The sequence below is a fragment of the Crinia signifera genome, chromosome 11, assembly GCF_055691185.1.
Source record: "Crinia signifera chromosome 11, ASM5569118v1, whole genome shotgun sequence".
Lineage (NCBI taxonomy): Eukaryota > Metazoa > Chordata > Amphibia > Anura > Myobatrachidae > Crinia > Crinia signifera.
The window spans coordinates 16,623,225-16,646,030 of NC_139227.1; the positions used below are offsets into that span (position 1 = coordinate 16,623,225).

General features: G+C 47.0%; 1 protein-coding gene across 1 annotated transcript; it reads right to left on the reverse strand.

The window, feature by feature from the left end:
• Positions 1-10,304, reverse strand: LOC146045028 (inactive hydroxysteroid dehydrogenase-like protein 1). Its single transcript, XM_083163727.1, has 4 exons — positions 10,065-10,304; positions 7,885-8,330; positions 5,292-5,519; positions 1-48 (listed from the first exon to the last, which is right to left on the reverse strand). The coding sequence occupies exons 1-4, from the start codon at positions 10,252-10,254 to the stop codon at positions 1-3; spliced, it is 912 nt and encodes a 303-aa protein (XP_083019853.1). The 5' UTR covers positions 10,255-10,304.
• Between the last annotated feature and the right edge of the window lie 12,502 nt (positions 10,305-22,806).

Sequence of the window (22,806 nt, forward strand, 5' to 3'; positions counted from 1 at the left end):
TCATCTGAAGGTAGCAGCGGCATTAATCCGACAGGTGTTAGCGGAAACCTGTGAGACAATAGACAGCCAGCAGGCAGACACAGAGGGATCCAATTCCTGACCGCACACTACTCCTTAATATAAGGATCGTCGAAAGCATGAAGCTAAAAATGGAGCGAGGCTGTTGGTTTCCGAAATACTCTCTTGGTATGAGCATCTTCTCTCCAGAGGACTAGGCCTGATACTAAGCAATCTATGTACAGAATTAAAGGGTTTCTTAATTTGTGCTCTTTTAAGATTATTGTAGATTTCCATCCTGTTGTGCACAATAGCTTGTGCAATTACTGGGCCAGATGTACTAAGCTTGAAAAGTGATAAAATGGAGAGTGATAAACAACCAGCTCCTAACTGCCATGTCACAAGCTCTGTTTGAAAAAATTATAGGTAGGAGCTGATTGGTTGGAGATTTATCAGCTCTATTATACTGTATGTAAATAATTCCATGTTCAGTACTTACCAGGCATAATTCATAAACAGCTCTGCTAATGCCCCCTACAAGATGCATTTCACCTTACAATTTACCCCTGATGAAGTTTGTTAAGCCTGACCATCTCCCTGAAGCGGAGACGGGCAGGGTTCGCATTTCCCACCGCCCAAAAACTGGAACACGCGTGCTTGTGAGACACTCGCGCATCCAAGTCAGATGGAGCGCCTCTCCGCCAACGATTGCTAGGGGGGACATTCCGGCAATCCCCGGCGATGGCTGAGAGGCGTTCCATCTGTATGACAGCTTCAGTGTCCTTGTATGTAGACAAAAGTCCGTCAGAAGTGAACTCATATGAATAGACAGTAAGTACATCAAAAAGATGCTGGGTTCAACGCGTTTCGTCAAACATGACAGAAAAACACAACAATTAGTGGTCAGAGGGAAATCACCTCTGTGAAATTGGAAAAGCAAGATCCAACTGGCTGACTTGGGATTTCTTAATTATTATGATCTAATATGTTGTACATCAGCACAAGAATAATTATTTTTGGATTTGCTGGTGGGGGCAAGGGGCGGGAGCGGCAGCGAGACGGCAGGGACCAGTGTTGAGTTTAGCTGTAGGGATGCGCGCGCGTCCCCGCCGGCGGCTGGCGATCTGGCCGCCAGTCCCCCACTAGATGAAGTGCGCTCCATCTGTACTGTATATATAGATGATTAACAAGTTTAAAGTTAATATTTTTATTATGAAAACACTTTCTCAGTAAACAGAACATGACAAAGCTAATGAATGTCAAATAATATTTTCTTAAGGATTACAGTGGTGCTGGAAAAAAAGAGACTGTATTTTGTTCTCATTGATGTTTCCTTCTTGATAAGTACTGGCTTCGGATACAGCCATTAAGGTAACCCCACAGACTCATCCAGAGACATTCTGGCATCCAGTGTCCTATAGTCATCTAAAAATAGATAATGTTCCTTAAAATCACATGTGATGTTGTTTTTTTCCTTAATATTATAATTTAATTAAAACTATTTTATATATTATGACCACCATTCTTTTCTTAAATTACAAGTGCATTTTTAATAGACTCCCTCTGTCCCAAACTTTGTACAGTTTTAAATGCATTGTCTCTAATATAACCCATGCACCATGCTTGAAAGCAGTTTCACTCGGTTGCTATTGAAGCCAACTTCCTTTATACCAGACACCTGCCCATGCCGGAAATCCAATTATTCCAGTAGCTGAAAATGATGATGGCAGGATATGAGGTACAACTACTGCCATGTTTTCCTGGTATACAGCCTAGGCTTAAAGCTGAGGGTCCCCTCTTTCCATGGGTACAAGAATTTTAAAAATCGGCCCTTGGGAACCGGAGATATCTGACTTCAAAGCAGTGGTCCCCATCCAAGCCTGTTAATTGCTCTTCCCAGTCAGATATTTCAGGTTCTGTCTGGCATAGAGTTTTTCTGAGGGTATATTCCAAAAGATGGGACTCTCCCTCTTTGAAAGACACTAGTAGCTTGTCTCTACTGATCCCAAAACCAGAGATATCAGCCTTCCAGCAGCTGGTTACTGCTCCAGCTCCACACACCTGGTATGTAGTTTTATATTCTCGTTGGCAGATTGCTCTGCCTCCTGAACCTTGATCCCCTAGTCCCCAATACCATTTGGTAGGTGGGATTCTCTAGTTTTTAATTCCATTAAAATCTAAGAAATCTATTTCTGGGAACTGGAGATATCTGCAGTCAAGCAAGCTGTCCTCCCACCAGAAAATTATGAATAATAGGCCCACTCCACTATACACCCCTCCTCTGCATATTAAACATCCTCTACCACCCTGGAAGTTATGTATCAGGGCCCCTTTATTCAGCCCAATGACTTCTTCTCCCACCTCATCTCCCACCATCTGTTCAGTAAAGGGGTAATTAGTGGAAATTACTGATCCAGGCCCTACATGCTGAGCGGTTGATATAATACCCCCTACCACCCGCGGGACATCAAAGCTTCCTCCACCCCTACCGCTGGAGGATCGGTAGGTGCCCCAATACATTGCTATGCCCAGGGGTCTACACTGCTGTTGACGCCCCTGTATGTATATATATATATATATATATATTTATATGTATATATGTATATATATATTTTTTTCATTATTATTATTATTATTTATAAACATTTGGTCTATCTATAATACTTTAGCTGACCCGGCATATACTGGGTCACCTAAGTGTCCATCTCCGTGCTTTGCTCCGCCCCTCTGGAAACCCCCTTCTGAAAATCCTGCGTTTGCCACTGCAGCTTTTCCATAAATACTGTACCATTGAAATGCGTTGCAGGTTGCACCTCATCTCCTGCCATTATTTGCACTCGGCCGCATCATTTTGGAAGCCTGAACCAGACCTCAGAACTGTGATTTTAGCAAAGGAGGCAAATACATTGGGTACCTAAGATTGTGAGTGGAAAGATACATTTCCAGGCCATAGTACCATTACAACTAATACTTACACATCTAGGAGGTCTCTACAGGAACAAGATTTCTCTAAATGCCCTAGGGCGAGATATCACATGCAATGACTCGCATGAGATACCGCACGGTCCGCGCCAACTCACCCGGTGGCTCCTGGGGGGGCAGGATTGTATATGATGCATTGTATGTGGGGGAAGATGTATTAAGGCTTAATAAGAGATAAATGCAAGTGTGATAAAGAGAGATAAACATCCAGCCAATCAGCTCCTTACTGACTTTCTTCAAACACAGGCTGTAACATGGCAGTTGGCAGGTGATTGGCTGGATGTTTATCTCTCTTTTTCTCCCTTTAATTTATCTCTTGTTAAGGCTTAATACATCTGCCCCAATGTACCGTATGCGATCCTACCAGCAAGGGCTACAGGCTGTCGCAAATATTCATGGCAGCCTGAAGGATCTGTGAAGGCACATGGGAACGCCTGCAAATCAATTACCAAATATTTTTTACACTCTTCTGGCCAGATAGAGGTACAATGTGAATTTATGCAATGTAATGGTTTTTGTTGTTGTTGTTGTTGTAATTTATATGTTTGAATTGAACATATTACGTATAATATTTTAATATCTACTATCGCAGCAAATAAATACAGGTTGTTATTTTTTTTATTAAATGTGTTAATTGTTTATTAATATCTTCCTCAATTAAGGACTGTTCCCATTTTACCTCTTTTCTGTATCCAATTTCAATTTCATATATTGGCTGCTTTGTACCGCTGGGCGCTGAGTTGGAAGCTTATAATTATCGATTTGTACCGCGTGTGATAAAAGCAGCTCTATATTGGGAAAAGTACAGATGAAATAGAAGAAAAGCGCCAAAAAATTATGAGTGAACACCTGAAAAATAAATTGCATTTGTGCAATAAACAGTTAATAAAATATCCTTGACAAAGTGCCCAGCGAGGCACGATACACACTGGATGCATTGAGAGCCATACCCGCACCCGTATGCTCAGCCTGGTGATGTCATCAAGGCAAAAACAGCCGATCGGAAGAAGACCTACACAGTGGACAGTCTAAGACATGGGACCTTATTATGATTGACTGGCCCTGAGGAAGCTGAAATCTGCGAAGCGCGTGCTGGCTAGCGGTGCGCGGGCAGATGATTGTAGTTGTTTGTTTATTTTCATATTAATGTATTTATTGTTGAACCTGTGCGCTATCGCCTTAACCCTTCTAAGGGCTTTCACTGCCACCAGCTAGGTCCTTTTGGAGGCGACTCCACTGGACTGGCACAGTGAAATAATCCTGGGGCACTCCAGAACAGCACACAGACTCCCTAACTAGGCAAGCGTTGCAGCCTATGGGAGCAATAGTTGCGATCAGACTGAGTGTGCTCACAGGGGGCGTTTAGCACTAAGGACGGTGGTTACGGAAGGAATTTCACTGGCCTAACACTGGCCTAACATTCCTAGTGAATACCAACCCCTACCAGCTGTGCCAGCACGTCCTCACATTTCGCTTCTAAACTAACTGATACTAGCGATATTCTGGATAACAGAGCACCCAATAAAGAGGTTGACCAACCCGCTCGTGTCACCATTACCAGCACTTGGCCCGAACAGATTAACCTCTGTACGGACCACTAGCACATGGTTCTAAGTGAAAACAGTACATATACTATACTCCACTACAAACATCAGCCTGCCACCTTAGTTTTAAAGAGTGTCACATCCCACCCCTGTCTGTAATTGAATGTTTTTATCTCGCAGTTTTTAAATGCAATAATAAAAGTTAGATTTTATTCTTATTCCTATCTTGGTGCACCGACACAGGACATCCTTTCTTTGTTTTCCTTTATGATTGACTCGCAAAGCTGTGAATTTCGCAACATGGCGAGTCCATCAGACGCCGCCCGCAGTGCCGGCCGCCCCGGAATGATTTCTCCAGCGCTCGCAGTTCAGAGACACCTATATAGTGACTCTAAGCTGTGGACGCCCTGTGCGAGGACATCCGGTGATGTCAGCTGCCCGCATACCGCATGTCTGTCACGGCCTCATTAGCCTGATAGCGCCCAGCATTCTCATGGGAACGCCCATGAAATTCTGGGGTTCCTATATGCTAATGGGGCTGCCCGGGGCCCCCCCACCCTTTTCCGCTCCCCACCCGCTGTGTAGGGTGCGTGCAGGAATGTAAAAATGTTATATTTTATAAAAAAAAAAATTCACACAAATATGATTTATTTTTCAGGTGTTCACTTTTTAGCGCTCGTCTATGTTATGTGAGTTACGAGCTGTATGTTATGACCCACTGACACTCATATTCCCAGCATGTTGCTCTTTCCCATGTGCTGGGCTTACCTGGATGGCGTGAGACCAGTGTCCGGTGGTCCTCAGCGACCTCCCTATGGTTCGCACGGCACTGTGTGCGTAATCTTTAGCAAGTGGAGCAAACAAGGACTTTTTTTGAAGGAAATCAGAAAACTCTACCATTTTTGTAACCACAAAAAATGGTGTCAGGCTCTGTATAAATATCCCTTTGGGGGAATATTCATACTGCAACGCTCTAGTGAAACGATCCAGAAAAGACTGTGAAAAAAAACAGGAGAGGGTGTAATTACATTACTGAGTCTGTTGGGTGAAAAATACTGATGGCCTCAAACTTTTCCGTGTAGACAGAGTACACAGAGTAATTATTACAATATTCAGATGGAAACAAATCTAACTCTCCACCAACATATTCTAGTGTCATGAGGTCAAATGTAAAACTGTAGGTCTAGAATTAGAGAAAGAGCAGATGTGTCTGAGATTTTGCAGAGGGATTTAAGGAATAAAGAAAATTAATATCTGGTTGGTCTTGTCCCAGACCAAAAATTAGCGATTTTCAAATTCCAGAAAGATCAACACTTTTGCTAAATTGGGACATATTACATTTGGTGTCATAGCCAAGAGCATTGACCTGCCTATTTCTGGCAGTGATTTACAACATGCAGGGGTAGCCTTCGTTTGCCTGGGTGCTGGATGACGCTCCAACAGTCCGGATTCTAACGGTCAGTACAGCAACATACGAATACCGACTGTTAGATGCTCGACAGTGGGGATCCCAACTGACAGGGGCTATTCTCCCTTATTTGGGTCCACGAATAAAAAGGGCATTTTTAACGCTTGACCCCGTCGGAGTATCAGCGGTCTGAAATCCGATGCCGGAATCCCAACTGTCAGAGCATCATAGCACACCCCTTTACCTGGAATTCATGGACTGCAGCATATAAGTCAAATCTGACACTAGTTCTGGCTGTTATCAGGGTGTAGCTGAAGAGGGGATTTCGGCCCTAAACCAGACAGGGCAAATTTGTTCTCAAAAGGGGCAAAACCATGTGCACCGCAAGTGGGGCAAATGTAACATGTGCAGAGAGAGTTAGGGGTAAATTTACTAAGATGGGCGTTCTATTGAGAATATATATATAGAGCGCCCATAGCAGCCAATCAGAATCTACTTCTTTATTTAACACCTTCTAGATGATAATAGATATAAGCTGATCTTAGTAAATGTATCCCTTAGATTTGGGTGGGGTGTGTTGAAACAGAAGTCTAAATTGCAGTGTAAAAATAATGCAGCCAGTATTTACCCTGTACAGAAAAAAAAAAGATCTAATTCTCTCTGCACATTTTATTATTATTATTATAATGTTATTTATAAGGCGCCACAAGTGTTTCGCAGCGCCGTACATTTGCCCCCCTGCAGTGCATGTGGTTTTGCCCATTTTGAGAACAAATTTGTACTGCGATCAGCTCTGAATTAGTCCCTTCCTTACGTTAGGATGACAGTTAAAGTTTGACAGCTCAGCTCCTTTCATAAGCTCCATTGTTGGATTTTTTAACCCCCTTCACTATATCAATGGATTACAGTGCCACTGCCCCCTGAATTTACTCTAAACTACTGCGAAAAAGGAGATTGTTCTAATACCTGTGCCAAGTATGGACAGTGCCGAAGCAGAGCAGGCTGATCTTGTGAGTGCTATGAAGAATATATACTGTATGTAAAGGCCCCCATACATTAGTCCGACTTGTCCTAAGGACAAGTCGGACCTGATTTCCCCCTGCAGCTCCCCGGGATGTGCCAAGTTTTGCAAATGATACATCGCATCATCATTTGCAACTCCCGGGGAGCTGCAATGTGGAGCGAGCAGGGGGGCCGGGGACATCGAGGTGGCGGGCGGGGGATGCTGCAAGGCGGCTGGGGGGACGGACGCACGCTGCTAGTAGTGCGGACACTGCGGGGGACACAGGCGGCAGTAACATAGAGCCGGGAGCTGTCGGTACTGAAAAAACCCCATACAATGAATGGGCAGCCTGTGATTGGCTGAGCACTCTCTCAGCCAATTGCTGACAGGCTGAGAGAGCGCTCAGCTAATCACAGGCTGCCCATTCATTGTATGGGCTTTTTTTTTTTTCAGTGCTGACAGCTCCCGGCTCCCCCCGCCCGGCTCTATGTCACTGCCGCCTGTGTCCCCTGCAGCGTCCGCACTACTAGCGGCGTGTCCCCCCCCTACCCGGACGGAGCATGACAGCTCCCTGCTCCGGCTCCCCCTGCCGCCCCCCTCCCTCGCCGGCGTCTCCCGCCCCCCTCCCTCGCCGGCGTCCTGAGAGTCCCCACGGCTGCACATAAGATTTATCTTATGTGCAGCCGGTCCGACGTCCCGACTCTGACCCGATGCGCACGGGACCGCGCATCGGGTCGGACCGGGTGTCAAAACCTGCGATTTGCTCCGATTTCACAGCCCGATCCATCTGGATCGGGTGAAATCGGGGCCAAATCGCATAGTGTATGGCGGCCTTAAGACTACAAGGAAGCCGGAATACAAGGACTACTGCTAGACCAATCATAGGACAATCTCATTATGGAAGAAAAGAGGAATAACGGAAATATATGGGAAATGAAAAATGGTTTTACCTTGGTGGCAGCATACACAGTCATAAGAGGAACGGGCTTGTAATATGTTGCCGAGGCCACATTGATAATGGCACCTCTCTTGCGCTGTACCATGCCCGGAAGCACTACATATACCATCATAACTGCTGCAGAAATGTTGACATTGATAATCTCCAGACTTTTATCCTCCGGTACCTCAGTAAGGTATGTAGGGTAGTCATAAAGTACTCCGGCATTGTTAACCAAAATGCCGACATCCACGTCTCTAAGCGCCTCCTTAATGGCAGGAAACACTTCACGGCCCTTGCTGAAATCAGCCACTATGAAACGAGTTTTCACGCCATAGGTCGCTGTTATTGCCTCAGACACATTTTGGAGCTTCTCAGTGTTACGGCCTAGAAGGACGATGTTCACACCGTAACTCGCCAGCTCCTCCGCGTATGCTTTACCGATACCATCTGTGGATCCTGGGGTAGAAATATAATATACTATTAAAACTTTTAATGAAAGTGTGAATATTATAAATATTTTTGAAAAACAATTACATATTTGACCCAACTTCCTCACTAAGGGGGTTACTCAGACCTGAACGCACGTCTGCGACTGCGCAGGCTAGGTGATAAGAGAACGAATGTGCATGTGTACGGCTTGTATTGTGCAGGCGCAAAGACATCTTGCGATAAAATCCAGCATCTTTTTTAATCACTGACCACTATATTTTTGCAAGATTTTTGCAGGCTTACACATGGCGGGGGTTATTCACCTGTTTGCAGGTGAATAACCCCCTATGAGATAGTATTATAGAGGACATTAAACAAGGGAACAAGCTCTGTTACTTGTAACAGGCCAGGTCCTAGGCTTGCTGTCTTTATTCCAAACCTTACCAGTTACCCAACCTTTCCAGTTACCCAACCTTACCAGTTACCCAACATTACCAGTTACCAAAGCTTACCAGTTACCCAACCTTATCAGTTACCCAACCTTTCCATTTACCCAACCTTACCAGTTAACAAACCTTACCAGTTACCCAACCTTACCAGTTACCAAACCTTACCAGTTACCCAACCTTACAAGTTACCAAACCTTACCAGTTACCCAACCTTACCAGTTACCCAACCTTACCACTTACCAAAGCTTACCAGTTACCCAACCTTAGCAGTTATCCAACCTTACCAGTTACCCAACCTTACCAGTTCCCAGACCTTTCCAGTTACACAACCTTACCAGTTACCCAACCTTTGCAGTTACCCAACCTTACCAGTTACCAAACCTTACCAGTTACCCAACCTTACCAGTTACCAAAGCTTACCAGTTACCCAACCTTAGCAGTTATCTAACCTTACCAGTTACCCAACCTTACCAGTTCCCAGACCTTTCCAGTTACCCAACCTTACCAGTTACCCAACCTTACCAGTTACCCAACCTTACCAGTTATCCAACCTTACCAGTTACCCAACCTTACCAGTTCCCAGACCTTTGCAGTTACCCAACCTTATCAGTTACCCAAACCTTACCAGTTACCCAACCTTACCAGTTACTAAACCTTACCAGTTACCAAACCTTACCAGTTACCCAACCTTACCAGTTACTAAACCTTACCAGTTACCCAACCTTACCAGTTACCCAAACCTTACCAGTTACCAAACCTTACCAGTTACCCAACCTTACCAGTTACTAAACCTTACCAGTTACCCAACCTTACCAGTTACCAAACCTTACCAGTTACCCAACCTTACCAGTTACCCAAACCTTACCAGTTACCAAACCTTGTGTTTTCATATAAAATGTATATAGTTATCTGCTAAAGTTTGTTGCATCTCCAACATGCATTTATCAATATTTATATGAGATAGACACGATCGAAGAGGAGGACCTACCGGGAATGGGGTAAGTGTGGGAGTGGGATGGAGAAGGGGTTGGATGAGACAGAGCAGCAAAGTGGTGAGTTAAAGTGGACATAGAACGGGGTTGTAGTTGGACAGAACTCCGAGCAGCAGAAGGGTTGGGTTGAGACAAGCAGAGCCAGACTGAGGTGACCCAGAATACACCAATTCCTTATAATATAGGTGCTGCTCAAGGGTAGATTTGCTACCGCACAAGACTATAGGGTTATTCAGACCTGATCGCAAAGCTAATTTTTTAACAAATGGATAAAACCATGTTGCACTGATGTCATTCTCTATCACATCATTACCACTCACCGGTGACAACAGCCCACTCTCCATATTGCCTTATAGTGCTGGCGTTGCTGAACAGGTGATGGCGTAGCTGCTGCTGCACCAGGCTATAGAACCCAGACAGGAGCTTCAGACTTTTCCATACCACATATCCGGCCCCAACCATTGCCAGGATCTCCATGTTATTGTCATAGCACTGCGACACCTCCTGCATTACTGATGCAGAGACGCTTCTTACAGCACTCACCAGCTCATGTCCACTGAATATAGACATCTGAAATGGCAACAAATGGGAGAGTATTATTGGACGCAATCAAAGTTTCAGTAAATTCCTGGTAGTGATTTTAATATACTTTAATTATACCATTATCAGGTTCTATTAAACACACAAATGGCAAGTTAAACAATTCAATGTATTGGTCCAGTACAGGTCCAGCACAGGTCCTTGCAAGAGAGGGGCAAGAGAGGGGCTTATCTAAACATGAACAAACCAGTAATCCCCCCCAGCACACTATGATGGACTGGTAAATTACGTTTGCCTCCTATATAATAGTAGAAATGCAGAGATCTCAGTTACATATATTTGTAAATATATACTGTTTGCAGGACCGGCGCTACCTGATCAGTAGAGGCGCCTTACTGTATAGGCACTTTCCCTGCTCTGCGACTCTGTGTGCATGAATCGTGTAAGGGGCTGCCGCTGTCAGTGTATGACAGTCAGCAGAGGGGAGACAGGACTTAAGGGGTATACACACGAAGAGATGTGTGCTAAACAATTTTGATAAGCTATTTAGGGTAGGGTATTTCGGGAGCACATACACATGCAGAGATTTGTGCTAAGCGATTTGCTAAAGCAAATAAAAGGCCAGGTAGTGGTTCAGATGAAAGATTGCGATCACTATCGCTCATTCTGTACACACAGAGAGATTTACAGTCACTTGTTAAGCAATTTGGTTAGTTTTTGACTGCATGCACTGACTTAGTGAGCAGGAGATAATTAATCTCTCGGGTCGGATTACTTAGAAAGTAGCACAAAATCGCTCTGTGTGTGGCCTCTTTACATCGGATGTTGAAGCAGAGAGCAGCAGCAGCAGGGGAAGTTCCTGGACCTTCCTCACAGCGGTGCTGAGCTCCTCCCCCCTGATCTTAGCATGTGCCGAACTGTGGTTGGAGGAACATGGCACATGATGATAAGGAGCTCCCCTGATTGGAGGAAATTATACAATGGTCCTTTGATGCCTGAAACAGAGGATTTCATAGCCTGATGTCCTCTGTAATTATCCCCTCTGTATCTGTAGCTCCTGCCTCTCCCTGCAGCTTCTCTCTCTGTCTCTCTCTCTCTCCTCATCATCTATCCCGTCCCCTCCTTGCCCAGTATCTGCCTTCCTTTCCATGCCCACCATCTGTCCCACCCCCTCTCTGCCCAGTATCTGCCTTCCTCTCCCTTCCCAGCATCTTTCATGTCCCCCCTCCTGCCCACCATATGTCCCCCTTTCCCTGCCTAGTATCTGCCCCCCTTTCCCTGACCATCATCTGTCCCACCCCCTCCCTGCCCAGTATCTGCCATCCTCTCCCTGCCCAGCACCTGTCTTCCCTATCACTGCTTATCATCTGCCTCCTCCTTCTCTCTGCCCATCATCTGTCCCCCTCTCCCTGCCCATAATCTGTAAACCCTCTCTGTCTGGCACCTGTCCCCCCATTTTGGTGCCCATCATCTTTCCCCATATTCCTCTCTGCCTAGCATCTGTCCATTTCCCCACCATCTGCCCCCTCTACCCAGCAACTGTCCCCCTCTCCCTGACCATTATATGTCCCCCCCCCATTATCTGCCATCCTCTCCCTGCCCAGCATCTGTCCTCCCTCTTCCTGTTTATCGTCTGCCTCCACCACTCTCTCTGCCCATCATCTGTCTCCCTCTCCCTGCCCATCATCTGTACTCCATCTCTGCCTGGCATCTGTCCTCACTGTTTGGCGCCCATCATCTTTCCCCGCTATTCCTCTCTACCCAGCAACTGTTCCCCTCTCCCCACATCTTTCCGCCATCTCTCTCCATATCTGTCCCCATAGGTGTGCACACGTGGTGAGTCAGGTGTGCACAGCCACACCCTAATCCACACGCCGTTACTGTCACTCACATCATGTGTGTGTGCGTGTGGGAAGGCTTATACGGACAACATCACAGCGCGTGACGTGTTACTTAAGTGCTGGCCACCACGTGTCATACTGTAGGTAGCGCTGTAGCAGTGGCACAAAAGTGGAGGCTTCTTTACCCACAACATGTAAGTAAATGAAATAAATGCGGCATGGATGGGGTGGCTGGGCTGGGCATGACTTACCAGGATGTGGTATGTGTTTGTAGTGTGCGCTCCCTAAATGTATGTCCTTCCTTGAATGTTTTGTTTAAAAAGGTGATATGAGTGAAATTGACCGTGCTGCCTTTACTTTGGGGTCTCTCACTGATAGACCCCTAGTAGTAAATGAAATGTGGATTGTATTAAATGGTGCAAGAGAGAGGTGGAAAAAATTCAAATGGTTTATTAATTTATCATCAGTGTGATGATAAATTGTGTGATTTCCAGTCATTTTTATTGTCTCCATGCCGATGATAAATCAATAAACCATTTTTATTTTTTCAGCGTTTTGGGGTGGTAACTGGGAGTTTTGTTGCCAGAAAAAACACAGATTGCAGACTAGTGGAAGGGTCTGTCAAATATATAATTTTTTACTTATATTCATGTACAAATGGAGCCTTCTTCAATTAGCCATCTCTGGATAGCTATGGTGAGTCATGGCTCACTAAGGCCTATTGTTCTCAGCTGCAATACAATACATAGAACAATACAGTAGGGATTAAGGGCCTTATTTTGGTTCATTCTTTCTGACAAAATCCTTCTTAGATGGACAAAACCATGTGCACTGCAGGGGGGGCAGATGTAACATGTGCAGAGAGAATTAGATTTGGGTGAGTAATTTTGTTTCTGTGCAGAGAAAATACTGACTGCTTTATTTTTACACTGCAATATAGATCTCACTTTGAAGTAAAACCCCACCCAAATCTAATTCTCTCTGCACAAGTAAAGCTGGGTATACACGGATAGATTTGAAGCCCGATGTGGGCGTTCCCGATCGATGGGAACGACCAATCGTTCAAATCGTTCCGTGCATCGTTAACGATGCGCGTACCCGTGAATCGTTAACGATGGTCTATGATCTTTCCTGCATGCAGGAAGATCATAGACAAATCTTTTGTCAAGTGTATCCAATCGTTCCGTGTGTACGCACGATGAACGATTTGATACACTCGTTAACGATGTCGGAACGCTTCCGACATCGTTCCGTGTGTACCCACCTTTACACCTGCCCCACCTGCAGTGCACATGGTTTTGCCCATCTAAGAAGGATTTTGTCAGAAAGAATGAACCAAAATAAGGCCCTAAGTCCGACAGTTTTGGCTCACTTAATCCTATTAAAGGGCTAGATGAGGATAGCTCTATCTGTATGTACTCAATATCATATCAAATATACTGTAGCTTTACATGTTTTCGTACTCTTGGCTGGTAATTCCAGGAATGTGTGTACAAAAGCATCCAAAATGATGTCATCCCACTTGTTCTAATGTGTTTCTTAGAATCGGAGGATCACTGGATTGAGCTGCTCCCAATCCAATCTTACTGTGTCGCAATCTCACAGTGCCAAGTCTATCTATAACCATTCTATGAAATATTACGCAATGGGAGGGGGGGGGGGGTTAATGGGGCATGTACCCCATGGCTCACAAATTGGGTGCAAATCTGGCTCTAGTACTTGCCAGGGACTCCTCAGCCATTTACCCCACCTCACGTCCCTGCTGTACTCACATTTGCACAAACTGCAAAATACTTTCAATGGTTGAGGATTTACAGGTGGGTAGCAAATAACGATTAATTCGCAATTCTCTAACTACTTTGCATGGGCCGGGTTTGCTTTCTGGTTGGGTGACGGTTATCTACTCGCGGTCATCTGCAACTGTGGAGATCAGCAAACTGGTGTGAATCAGGCCCTAAAAGTTTAGGTCGACAGTCATTAGGTCGACATGAGTTTTTCACTGTTTTTTTTACCCGAATGTCGACACAGTCGACATGGACACATTTGGAGTTGAACCGCAGCCCCTCGCATCGCTTGCTTCGCTCGCAATGCTTCGGGCACGGTGCCTCGCTACGCTCGGCACACTATTTTATTCTCCCACCACGCCCTAGTGGATGGTAGGGCATGAAATACCGCCTGTCGGCACATGTCGGCACAAAAAACTGTGAAAAACTCATGTCGACCTAATGACTGTCGACCTAAACCCACGTCGACTTTGGCCCATGTCGACCTTAAGCCACATCGACCTTGACCCATGTCGACCTTTAACCCTGTCGACATTGGGGCCAGTCGACCTTCCGGGGTCGACCTAATGACTGTCGACCTAAGTGTGGTCTGACAGATGACCGTTTCCCGTTACAAGGTTAACTGGGCTCTCTGTGCTGATGCGGTAAGTCCGCTGTGTGGATAGATTTATTATGAGCCCTACTGTATGCATTCTCTGTTGGCAAACGTATGTATGTACAGGATGGTAAAAGTCATACGTATATCACTGGCATGTTCACTTGTAGCTGAATAAGCCTGGGCAGTATAGGAATGTTTGCACAATGGCTGAGGTTGGGGGTGGAGGTGTTGAATGCATGTAAACGGAATTGAGGGCAATGCTATTGTTCATATTAAGTGATGTTTCTGGATATTACAGATAACAAAAGAAGGTACTTGTTTCCTAGCACGGCGCCCGTCGGGTTGATCGCATGCCTTAAGTTTAAGGTACTTAAGGCATGCGATCAACCCGATGGACCCGATTTTATGTCAATCACCAGTGTATTTGCCGGTGAAAGACAAAATCGCGTTGATCGGATCCATCGCGGGCCATTATAATGGGCCGCGACGCAACCGACGCGATCAACGCGATTTTCCCATAGAGAATAATAATAAATTAGAAAATCGCGTTGATCGGGTCCATCGCGGCCCATTATAATGGGCCGCGACGTGACCGACGCGATCAACCCAATTTTCCCATAGAGAATAATGTTAAATTATTTTTAAAGGTAAAAAGTGGTTGATCAACCCGATTTTACAAAGGGAACAATGGGAAATGGGCCAATATGGCCAATTTCTCATTGTATAGGGTTAGAAAGTATGGTTAATGTCCCCCCATTGTTAACGCCACCCCACTATTGACGCCAACCCGAAGCGTGGCGAGCGCAGCGAGCCCGCGAGGGGCGGTGGTACGCGTCCTCAAACCTTTTCATACCCCCACTATCCACGTCGGCGTGGAGTTGCTTTTATATAGTGTGGCGAGCGCAGCGAGCCACCGAGCCCGAAGAGTGGCGAGCGCAGTGAGCCCCGCGAGGGGACGCGTAATACCTGTGAAGTTATGCGCGTGCGCTCGCCACGCTTCGGGCTCGGTGGCTCGCTGCGCTCGCCACACTATATAAAGTCGACTCCAAGCCGACCTGGATAGTGGTGGTATGAAAAGGTCGGAGGACGCGTACTGCCACCCCTCGCGGGCTCGCTGCGCTCACCACGCTTCGGGTTGGCGTCAATAGTGGGGTGGCGTTAACAATGTGGGGCCATTTCAACGATCAGGGGGGGTTTGCTATTAAAACGGGGGGTTTGGGGGCTTTTTACATTGAAATCAATGTAAAATCGGGTCTCAGGGACCATTTTACATTGATTCCAATGTAAAAATCGGGTCGATTGCGTCGGTCGCATCGCATGCGATTTGGTTGGCATGCGATGCGATCGACGCGATTTTTCGACTCGATCAATACAATCAAAATCGGTGGCGCCGTGCTAGGAAACAAGTACCCAAAAGAATAATGTACAGATACAGTAAAGCCCCATACACACGGTGAGATATTGGCTAGCGGACAATTTTGACTAAGCAGTTTTGAGAGAGATTTTGGCTAGATGCACTGGAGATTTTAACTAAGCGATTTTGTCTAAGTTATAATAGTCTATGATCTTGTCAAAATTGCTTTGTCTGAACAGTCAATCTATGCTAGACAATATTAAGCAGGAGAAAAATAGGGAGATTTCGGCTAACGTTCTCGGAGATTTGGGCTCTCTAGTCAAAATCTCCTGCCAAAATCTCACCATGTGTACACCCCTTTAGTTACTAAAAAAGGTACAAGTTTCTTATGAATGTTTGAGATTGAATTTGACCTCACCAATATATTGACGTAAACTTGAGTGTTATATACAAATCATAATAAATACAATTGATGTGTTAATAGTAGAATTACTCTTAACCAGTTTACAATCATATCACATAATGCAAATTCTACTGGCATCACTATATATTGAAATATGTAAAAAGGGCAATTGAAGTAATGCTAAGTCTTGCTATAACAGGGCAAGTGCACATTAAACTCACATTTTAGGTGGTGGGAAATAATATAAACCAGAAGAGCTGTCAGGTTGCACAAAAACGCTCCAGCAGTGGTCAGACGTCTTCTGCTTTCCTACAGTGGCAGAAACCACTGCTAAGTGTCACCTTTATTGGTGGGTAGGAGAACCATTTGTCCAACTGCAGCTGATTGGAGACTGACTCACCTCATTTAAACTTTTGAGGAGCCTTGAGCTATAGGTGTTATCTTGTCCTAGCATGTCTTTGAAGAACTGACTAAAAAAAGACTGAATAATATCTACAGACCGGCACTGTGAATTCAGCTTATTTATGCAGCGGACATTTGTGCATACCTAGATGTGCATCTTGACAGACCCACAGATATGCTCCATAGTGCAATTAAACAGATATAAAGTTTTTATTCGGTACTCTTTACCTAGAACGGCGCCCGCGATTGTAATCGCGGGCGTCGGGGGTAAAAAATCGCGGGCATCGCGGGTCCATAAAAAACGGGTGCGACGCGATGCCCGCGATTTTCCCATAGGGATCAATGTTAAAGCGGTGATTGGACGCGATTTGACTGTTAAATGCCTCAATGCCCGCGATTTGGCCATAGGAAACAATGTTAAATGGGCCACAGAGCCCTAATAGTGCCCTTGAACTCTGAAATGGCCCCCACAATTGTTAACGCCACCCCACGATTAACGTCAACCCGAAGCGTGGCGAGCGCAGCGAGCCCGCGAGGGGCGGCGTTACGCGTCCTCCGACCTTTTCATACCCTACTATCCACGTCGGCGTGGAGTTGAGAATAGAATAGTGTGGCGAGCGCAGCGAGCCACCGAGCCCGAAGCGTGGCGAGCGCAGCGAGCCCCGCGCGGGGACGCGGATACCTTCACAGGTAAAAGCGTCCCTTCGCGGGCTTCACAGGTGTCCGCGTCGCCACGGACACCTGTGAAGCCCGCGAGGGGACGCGTATAACTGTGAAGGTATCCGCGGCCGCTCGCCACGCTTCGGGCTCGGTGGCTCGCTGCGCTCGCCACACTATTCTATTCTCAACTCCACGCCGACGTGGATAGTAGGGTATGAAAAGGTCGGAGGACGCGTACCGCCGCCCCTCGCGGGCTCGCTGCGCTCGCCACGCTTCGGGTTGACGTTGATCGTGGGGTGGCGTTAACAATTGTGGGGCCATTTCAGACTTCACGGTGACTATTTGGGCTCTGTGGCCCATTTAAAATTGTTTCCTATGTAAAAATCGTGGGCATTGAGGCATTGATCACTAAAATCGCGTCCAATCTCATTTTTAACATTGGTCCCTATGGGAAATCGCGGCCATCGCGGCCATCGCATCGCACCCGATTTTTAGTGCATTCGATGGTCGCGATGGTCGCGATGGGCGCCGTTCTAGGTAAAGAGTACCTTTTATTCTTTAAAAAAAGAATAAGTCCGCAGTGATGAAACGCGTTGGAGCGTGGCCTAGCGTCAATCACCCGAACAGGGCGGACGGAGAGTGTAACCGCTCCGACTAGCAGTAGGAAACTGCTGTCCTTATGCTGTCATTGTGCGGTCCTGATACCGCCTTATTTGGTACGTGATTTTTCACCACCAATAACCGTGGAATCTTTTTAAAAGAATAAAAACTTTATATCTGTTTAATTGCACTATGCAGCGCTTCTTTATATTTTTCTAGAAATATGTATATACCAACACTAAGTGACTTCAACAATGAACCTTCCCGCATCGGGCTCGCTCCGGGACAAAGATGACATCATCAGCAAGCGGCATCAAGCCGCGCACATGTGACGTGCCCGCTGTCCCGGGCGTTGCCACAGAAACGGGAGCAAACAACAACAACAAGCGCTGCTCCGAGACAGAGGTGGCGTCATCAACATGCGGCATCAGGCTGCGCACGTGTGAAGCACACGCCGTCCGGGCCTTGCCACAGAGACAGGGACAAACAATAACACACGCTGCTTAGACCATCCAAGCAATCAGCGTGTGAACCAGTGCGCCGGACTCCACCCTCACCATAACAACCACATATACAGTGTATATACACATACACACACACACGCACAGATATACACATATCCAAAAAAATCTGCACAGTCTCCTGGCGCTTCCTATTCACATAACATTGTGCACAGGTATCCGTGTCAGTGGCGCACGCAGGGGGGGTTTCTGAGTACCCAGAACCCCCCCCCCCAGGCTGAAAGCTGAGGGTCTCCTCTTTCCATGGGTACAAGAAAAAATCCCCAGCCCACCCAGTTAATTGCTCTTCCCAGTCAGATATTTCTGGTTCTGTCTGACTTAGAGTTTTTCTGGGTATATTCCAAAAGCTGGGACTCTCCCCCTTTGAAGAACACTAGTAGCTTGTCTCTTGCCTAGAGATACTGTATCAGCTTTCCAGCAGCTGGTTACTGCTCCAGCTCCACACACCTGGTATGTAGTTTTATACACTCGTTGGCAGGTTGCTCTGCCTCCTGAACTCTGATCCCCAAGTCCCCAGTACCATTTGGTAGGTTTTTAATTCCATTAAAGTTTTTAAATCCATTAAACTCTAAGAAATCTAGTTCCGGGAACTGGAGATATCTGCAGTCAAGCAAGCTGTCCTCCCACCAGAAAATTATGAATAATAAGCCCATTCCACTATACACCCCTCCTCTGCATATTAAACATCCTCCACCACCCTGGAAGATATGTATCAGGGCCCCTTCATTGAGCCCAATGCCCTCTTCTCCCACCCCATCTCCCACCATCTGTGCAGTAAAGGGGTAATAAGTGGAAATTACTGATCCATGCCCTACATGCTGAGCGGTTGGTATAATACCCCCTACCACCCGCGGGACATCAAAGCTCCCCCCCCCCCTACCGCTGGAGGATCTGTAGGGGCCCCAATACATTGCTATGCCCAGGGGTTTACACTGCTGTTGACGCCCCTGTATGTGTATATATATATATGTATGTATATATATATATATATATATATATATCTTATATATTTGGCTACATCTGTCACTCAAAGTTTGTGAGTGTGTGTATAACAGGAGGGACACATTGCTCTGTTTCTGGACTTCTCCCTTAATTAATGATTGCCAGCACCTGTGTTGTAGCACCTTTCTAATCAATTAATAACATGTGTGAAACAGGTGATGGCAATCATACATTATGAGGGAAGTCCAGAAACAGAGCAATGTGTCCTCCTGGAGAGGGTCATGTTGGGAGGTATGTGACTGACTCACATGACAGAGAACCAGCCCAGTGAGCCCACAGTGCCAGACATCCTCTGCCTCCCCATGTTGCCTAGCAAAGACACTGCACCAGGTGAGCGCCCCCCGCCGCCCCACCCACGATTCGCGCCCCCCCCCTGTGACCCCCCCTCCCGTGATTCGCAGCACCCCCCACGACCCCCCCTCCCGCGATTCACGGCAAAACACCCCCCCCCCCGCGACCCCTGAAGCGATTCGCGGCACCCCCAGAGCCGAATTTCCCATTAGGCACGTGAGGCACCGGCCTAGGGGCGGCACATGTTTGGGGGCGGCACTTGGATGCCTGTGATAGTACTGTCAGCCCAAAATGTACCAATAACTGCAAAATATCCACTGTACTGTACTATATTCCATCTTAAATAGAGTGTAAATGGATAGGACATGCAGATACTGCCCCTATAAACTGTCCTACTTAGTAAACATTATTGTTGTGCCTAGGGGCGCCCTCATCCCTAAATCCGCCCCTGGGCACCCCCCCCCCCCCCGCAATTCACGGCACCCCCGCGACCCCCCTCCCGCGATTCGCGGCAAAACCCCCCCCCCTCCCCATGGCTGTGGTCGACAATGAAAAAGGTTGACATGAGCTTTTGAGATTTATTTTTCATTTTTTGAATGTTCTCATATTCATTCTCATGTGTCGACATGGACACCAATGAAATGCCACACTTATGTCAACATTTACATGTGTTGACCTTTCTGTGTTGATTTTTTCTTGTGGCGATTCGCGCCCCCCCCCGCGATTCACGGCACCCTCCCTGCCGTGATTCGCGGCACCACCCCACCCTGTGACCCCCCCCCCGCGATTCGCCGCCAACCCCCCCTCCCACGATTTGTGGCAACCCCCGCGACCCACCCCTCCCGCGATTCGCGGCAACCCCCCGCGCCCTCCCTCCTGCGATTCGCGGCAACCCCCCTGCCCCTGCGACCCTCCCTCCTGCAATTCGCTGCAACCCCCCGCGCCCCCCTCCCGCGATTCGCGGCACCCACCGCGACACCCCCTCCCGCAATTCACGGCACCCCCCGCGACACCCCCTCCCGCAATTCGCAACCCCCCCTTGCACGATTCACGCCCCACTCCTGCGCTTTGCGGACCCCCGCCCCCACCCTCGATTCACAAACACCTGCGCCCACTCTCCCGCAATTCTGCCCCCTCCCTCGATTCACGGCACCCCCCCGCGCCCCTCCCACAATTCACGGCACCCCTGCTCCCCTCTTTAGTCCCCCGTATGCCCACACACCCCTATCACTACCCAGCTTCCTGCTCTCCTGAACCATAACTTCCACCACTGGGGAGTCGAGGACGCTGTGTTGCCCACATACCCCTATCATGCCTCATAGCCCAGCCTCCTGCTCTCATGCACCCTAACTCCCACCCAGTAGGAGGAGACACTGACTCAGGGCCACCATCCTGTACTCCTGTACTGCCACGCTGGACCCTCACCCACTGGCAGAAGCTGCACTGTGTCTCCCACCCTCCTCTTTAGTCCCCCTTATGCCCACACACCCCTATCACTACCCAGCCTCCTTTTTTCCTGTGTTGTGACCTCTGCCAGTAGGGAGCCGCTGACTCAAAAACACCCTACTATACTATTGCACACACACACACACCTAAACAACATGCACACACAGCCCCCCCCCCCACACCCACAAATGTACCATCCACACTATCAATGTACATCTTACTCTGTAACCGCTTTTTAATTAAACAAAACAATACACACCCCCTTCCACATCATATGCTCTCTATTTAACACATTTCACCTATAACTCAAGTTGCAATACAGGCATCTTTCATACAATTCTAACCATCTTTCTCATATACAAATGTTCACAAATTAAGGGGGCGCAGCCCCTTACGCCGGTGTGAAGAGCGCCCGTAGGGCACAATGAATCACCTAGTATATGTATATTTATATATATTTTTTCATTATTATTATTATTATTATTATTTATATACATTTGGTCTATCTATAATACTTTAACTGACCATTAGTGTCCATCTCTGTACTTTGCTCCGCCCCTCTGGAAACCCCCTTCTGAAAATCCTGCGTTTGCCCCTGTGTGTGGCCGAGTCTCTGAATCTGTACATGAAGTGCTATAATGTAGCAGCAGCAGCTTTCTATCAATACAAGCTCAGTTCGGCTCCGTACACAGACTCAGTCACACTCCCAAATGACATAGAAATCAGCACAATCTCCTTAGTTGCATCATGGTTCTAGAAGATGCTTTTATGAACCAAAAAAAGATGTCTAAAGTCCCATACACCCTACATAACGGGGGGGGGGGGCCGTGGCCAATATATAGTTCTCCATATTGGCCATGGGCGTCCGATATTGTCCGTACACACTGAACGGTATCGGCTACTGATATCGTTCTGTTACGTCATCGGAGCCTGCTAAACATGCAGGTCATTATGATATTTTGCCAATGTTTGGAGGACATCAAGCATCATCAACGACACACGGGAGTGCAAATCATTAAGGATATTGAGAGTACACACGAGACAATATCATGAACAATATCACTCAGAAGCCCCTTTCTGTGTGATATTGGTCACAATATCGCCTAGTGTGTATGGGGGAATAATGCCTAATTGCACGGTACCTTGCAGCTCACTTATGCCAGATGTAGATATAGGCACATCTGTATGATACGTTATGATCAGGGGTGTCGATTTGTGTTTTTGCTGGAGGGTGCTCAGGGAGGTGTGGCCTCATGAGGGGGCGTGTCATTTGGGGAGGGGGTGTGGCCATGCAGTGTGCTGGCCTGGGCGGTCCTGTGTCATGGTGTGCAGTGGCTAGTGCTGCCAGGGCCGGACTGGGACCAGAAATCGGCCCTGGCATTTTGAGCACACAGGCCCACCCGCAGTAGGCGGGACCCTTTCGCGGTGAAGCCGCGCACCGAAAAGGGGGCGTGGCCTCATGGAAATGAGGCGTGGCATCACAAAAAGGAGGCATTACACATTGTGGAACACACCGTAGTGCCCATTACACAGTATGGAACACACCATGATGTTCATTACAGACTACGACACAATCCATTATGCATATTACACATTATGACACACACAGGGAACTCCTGT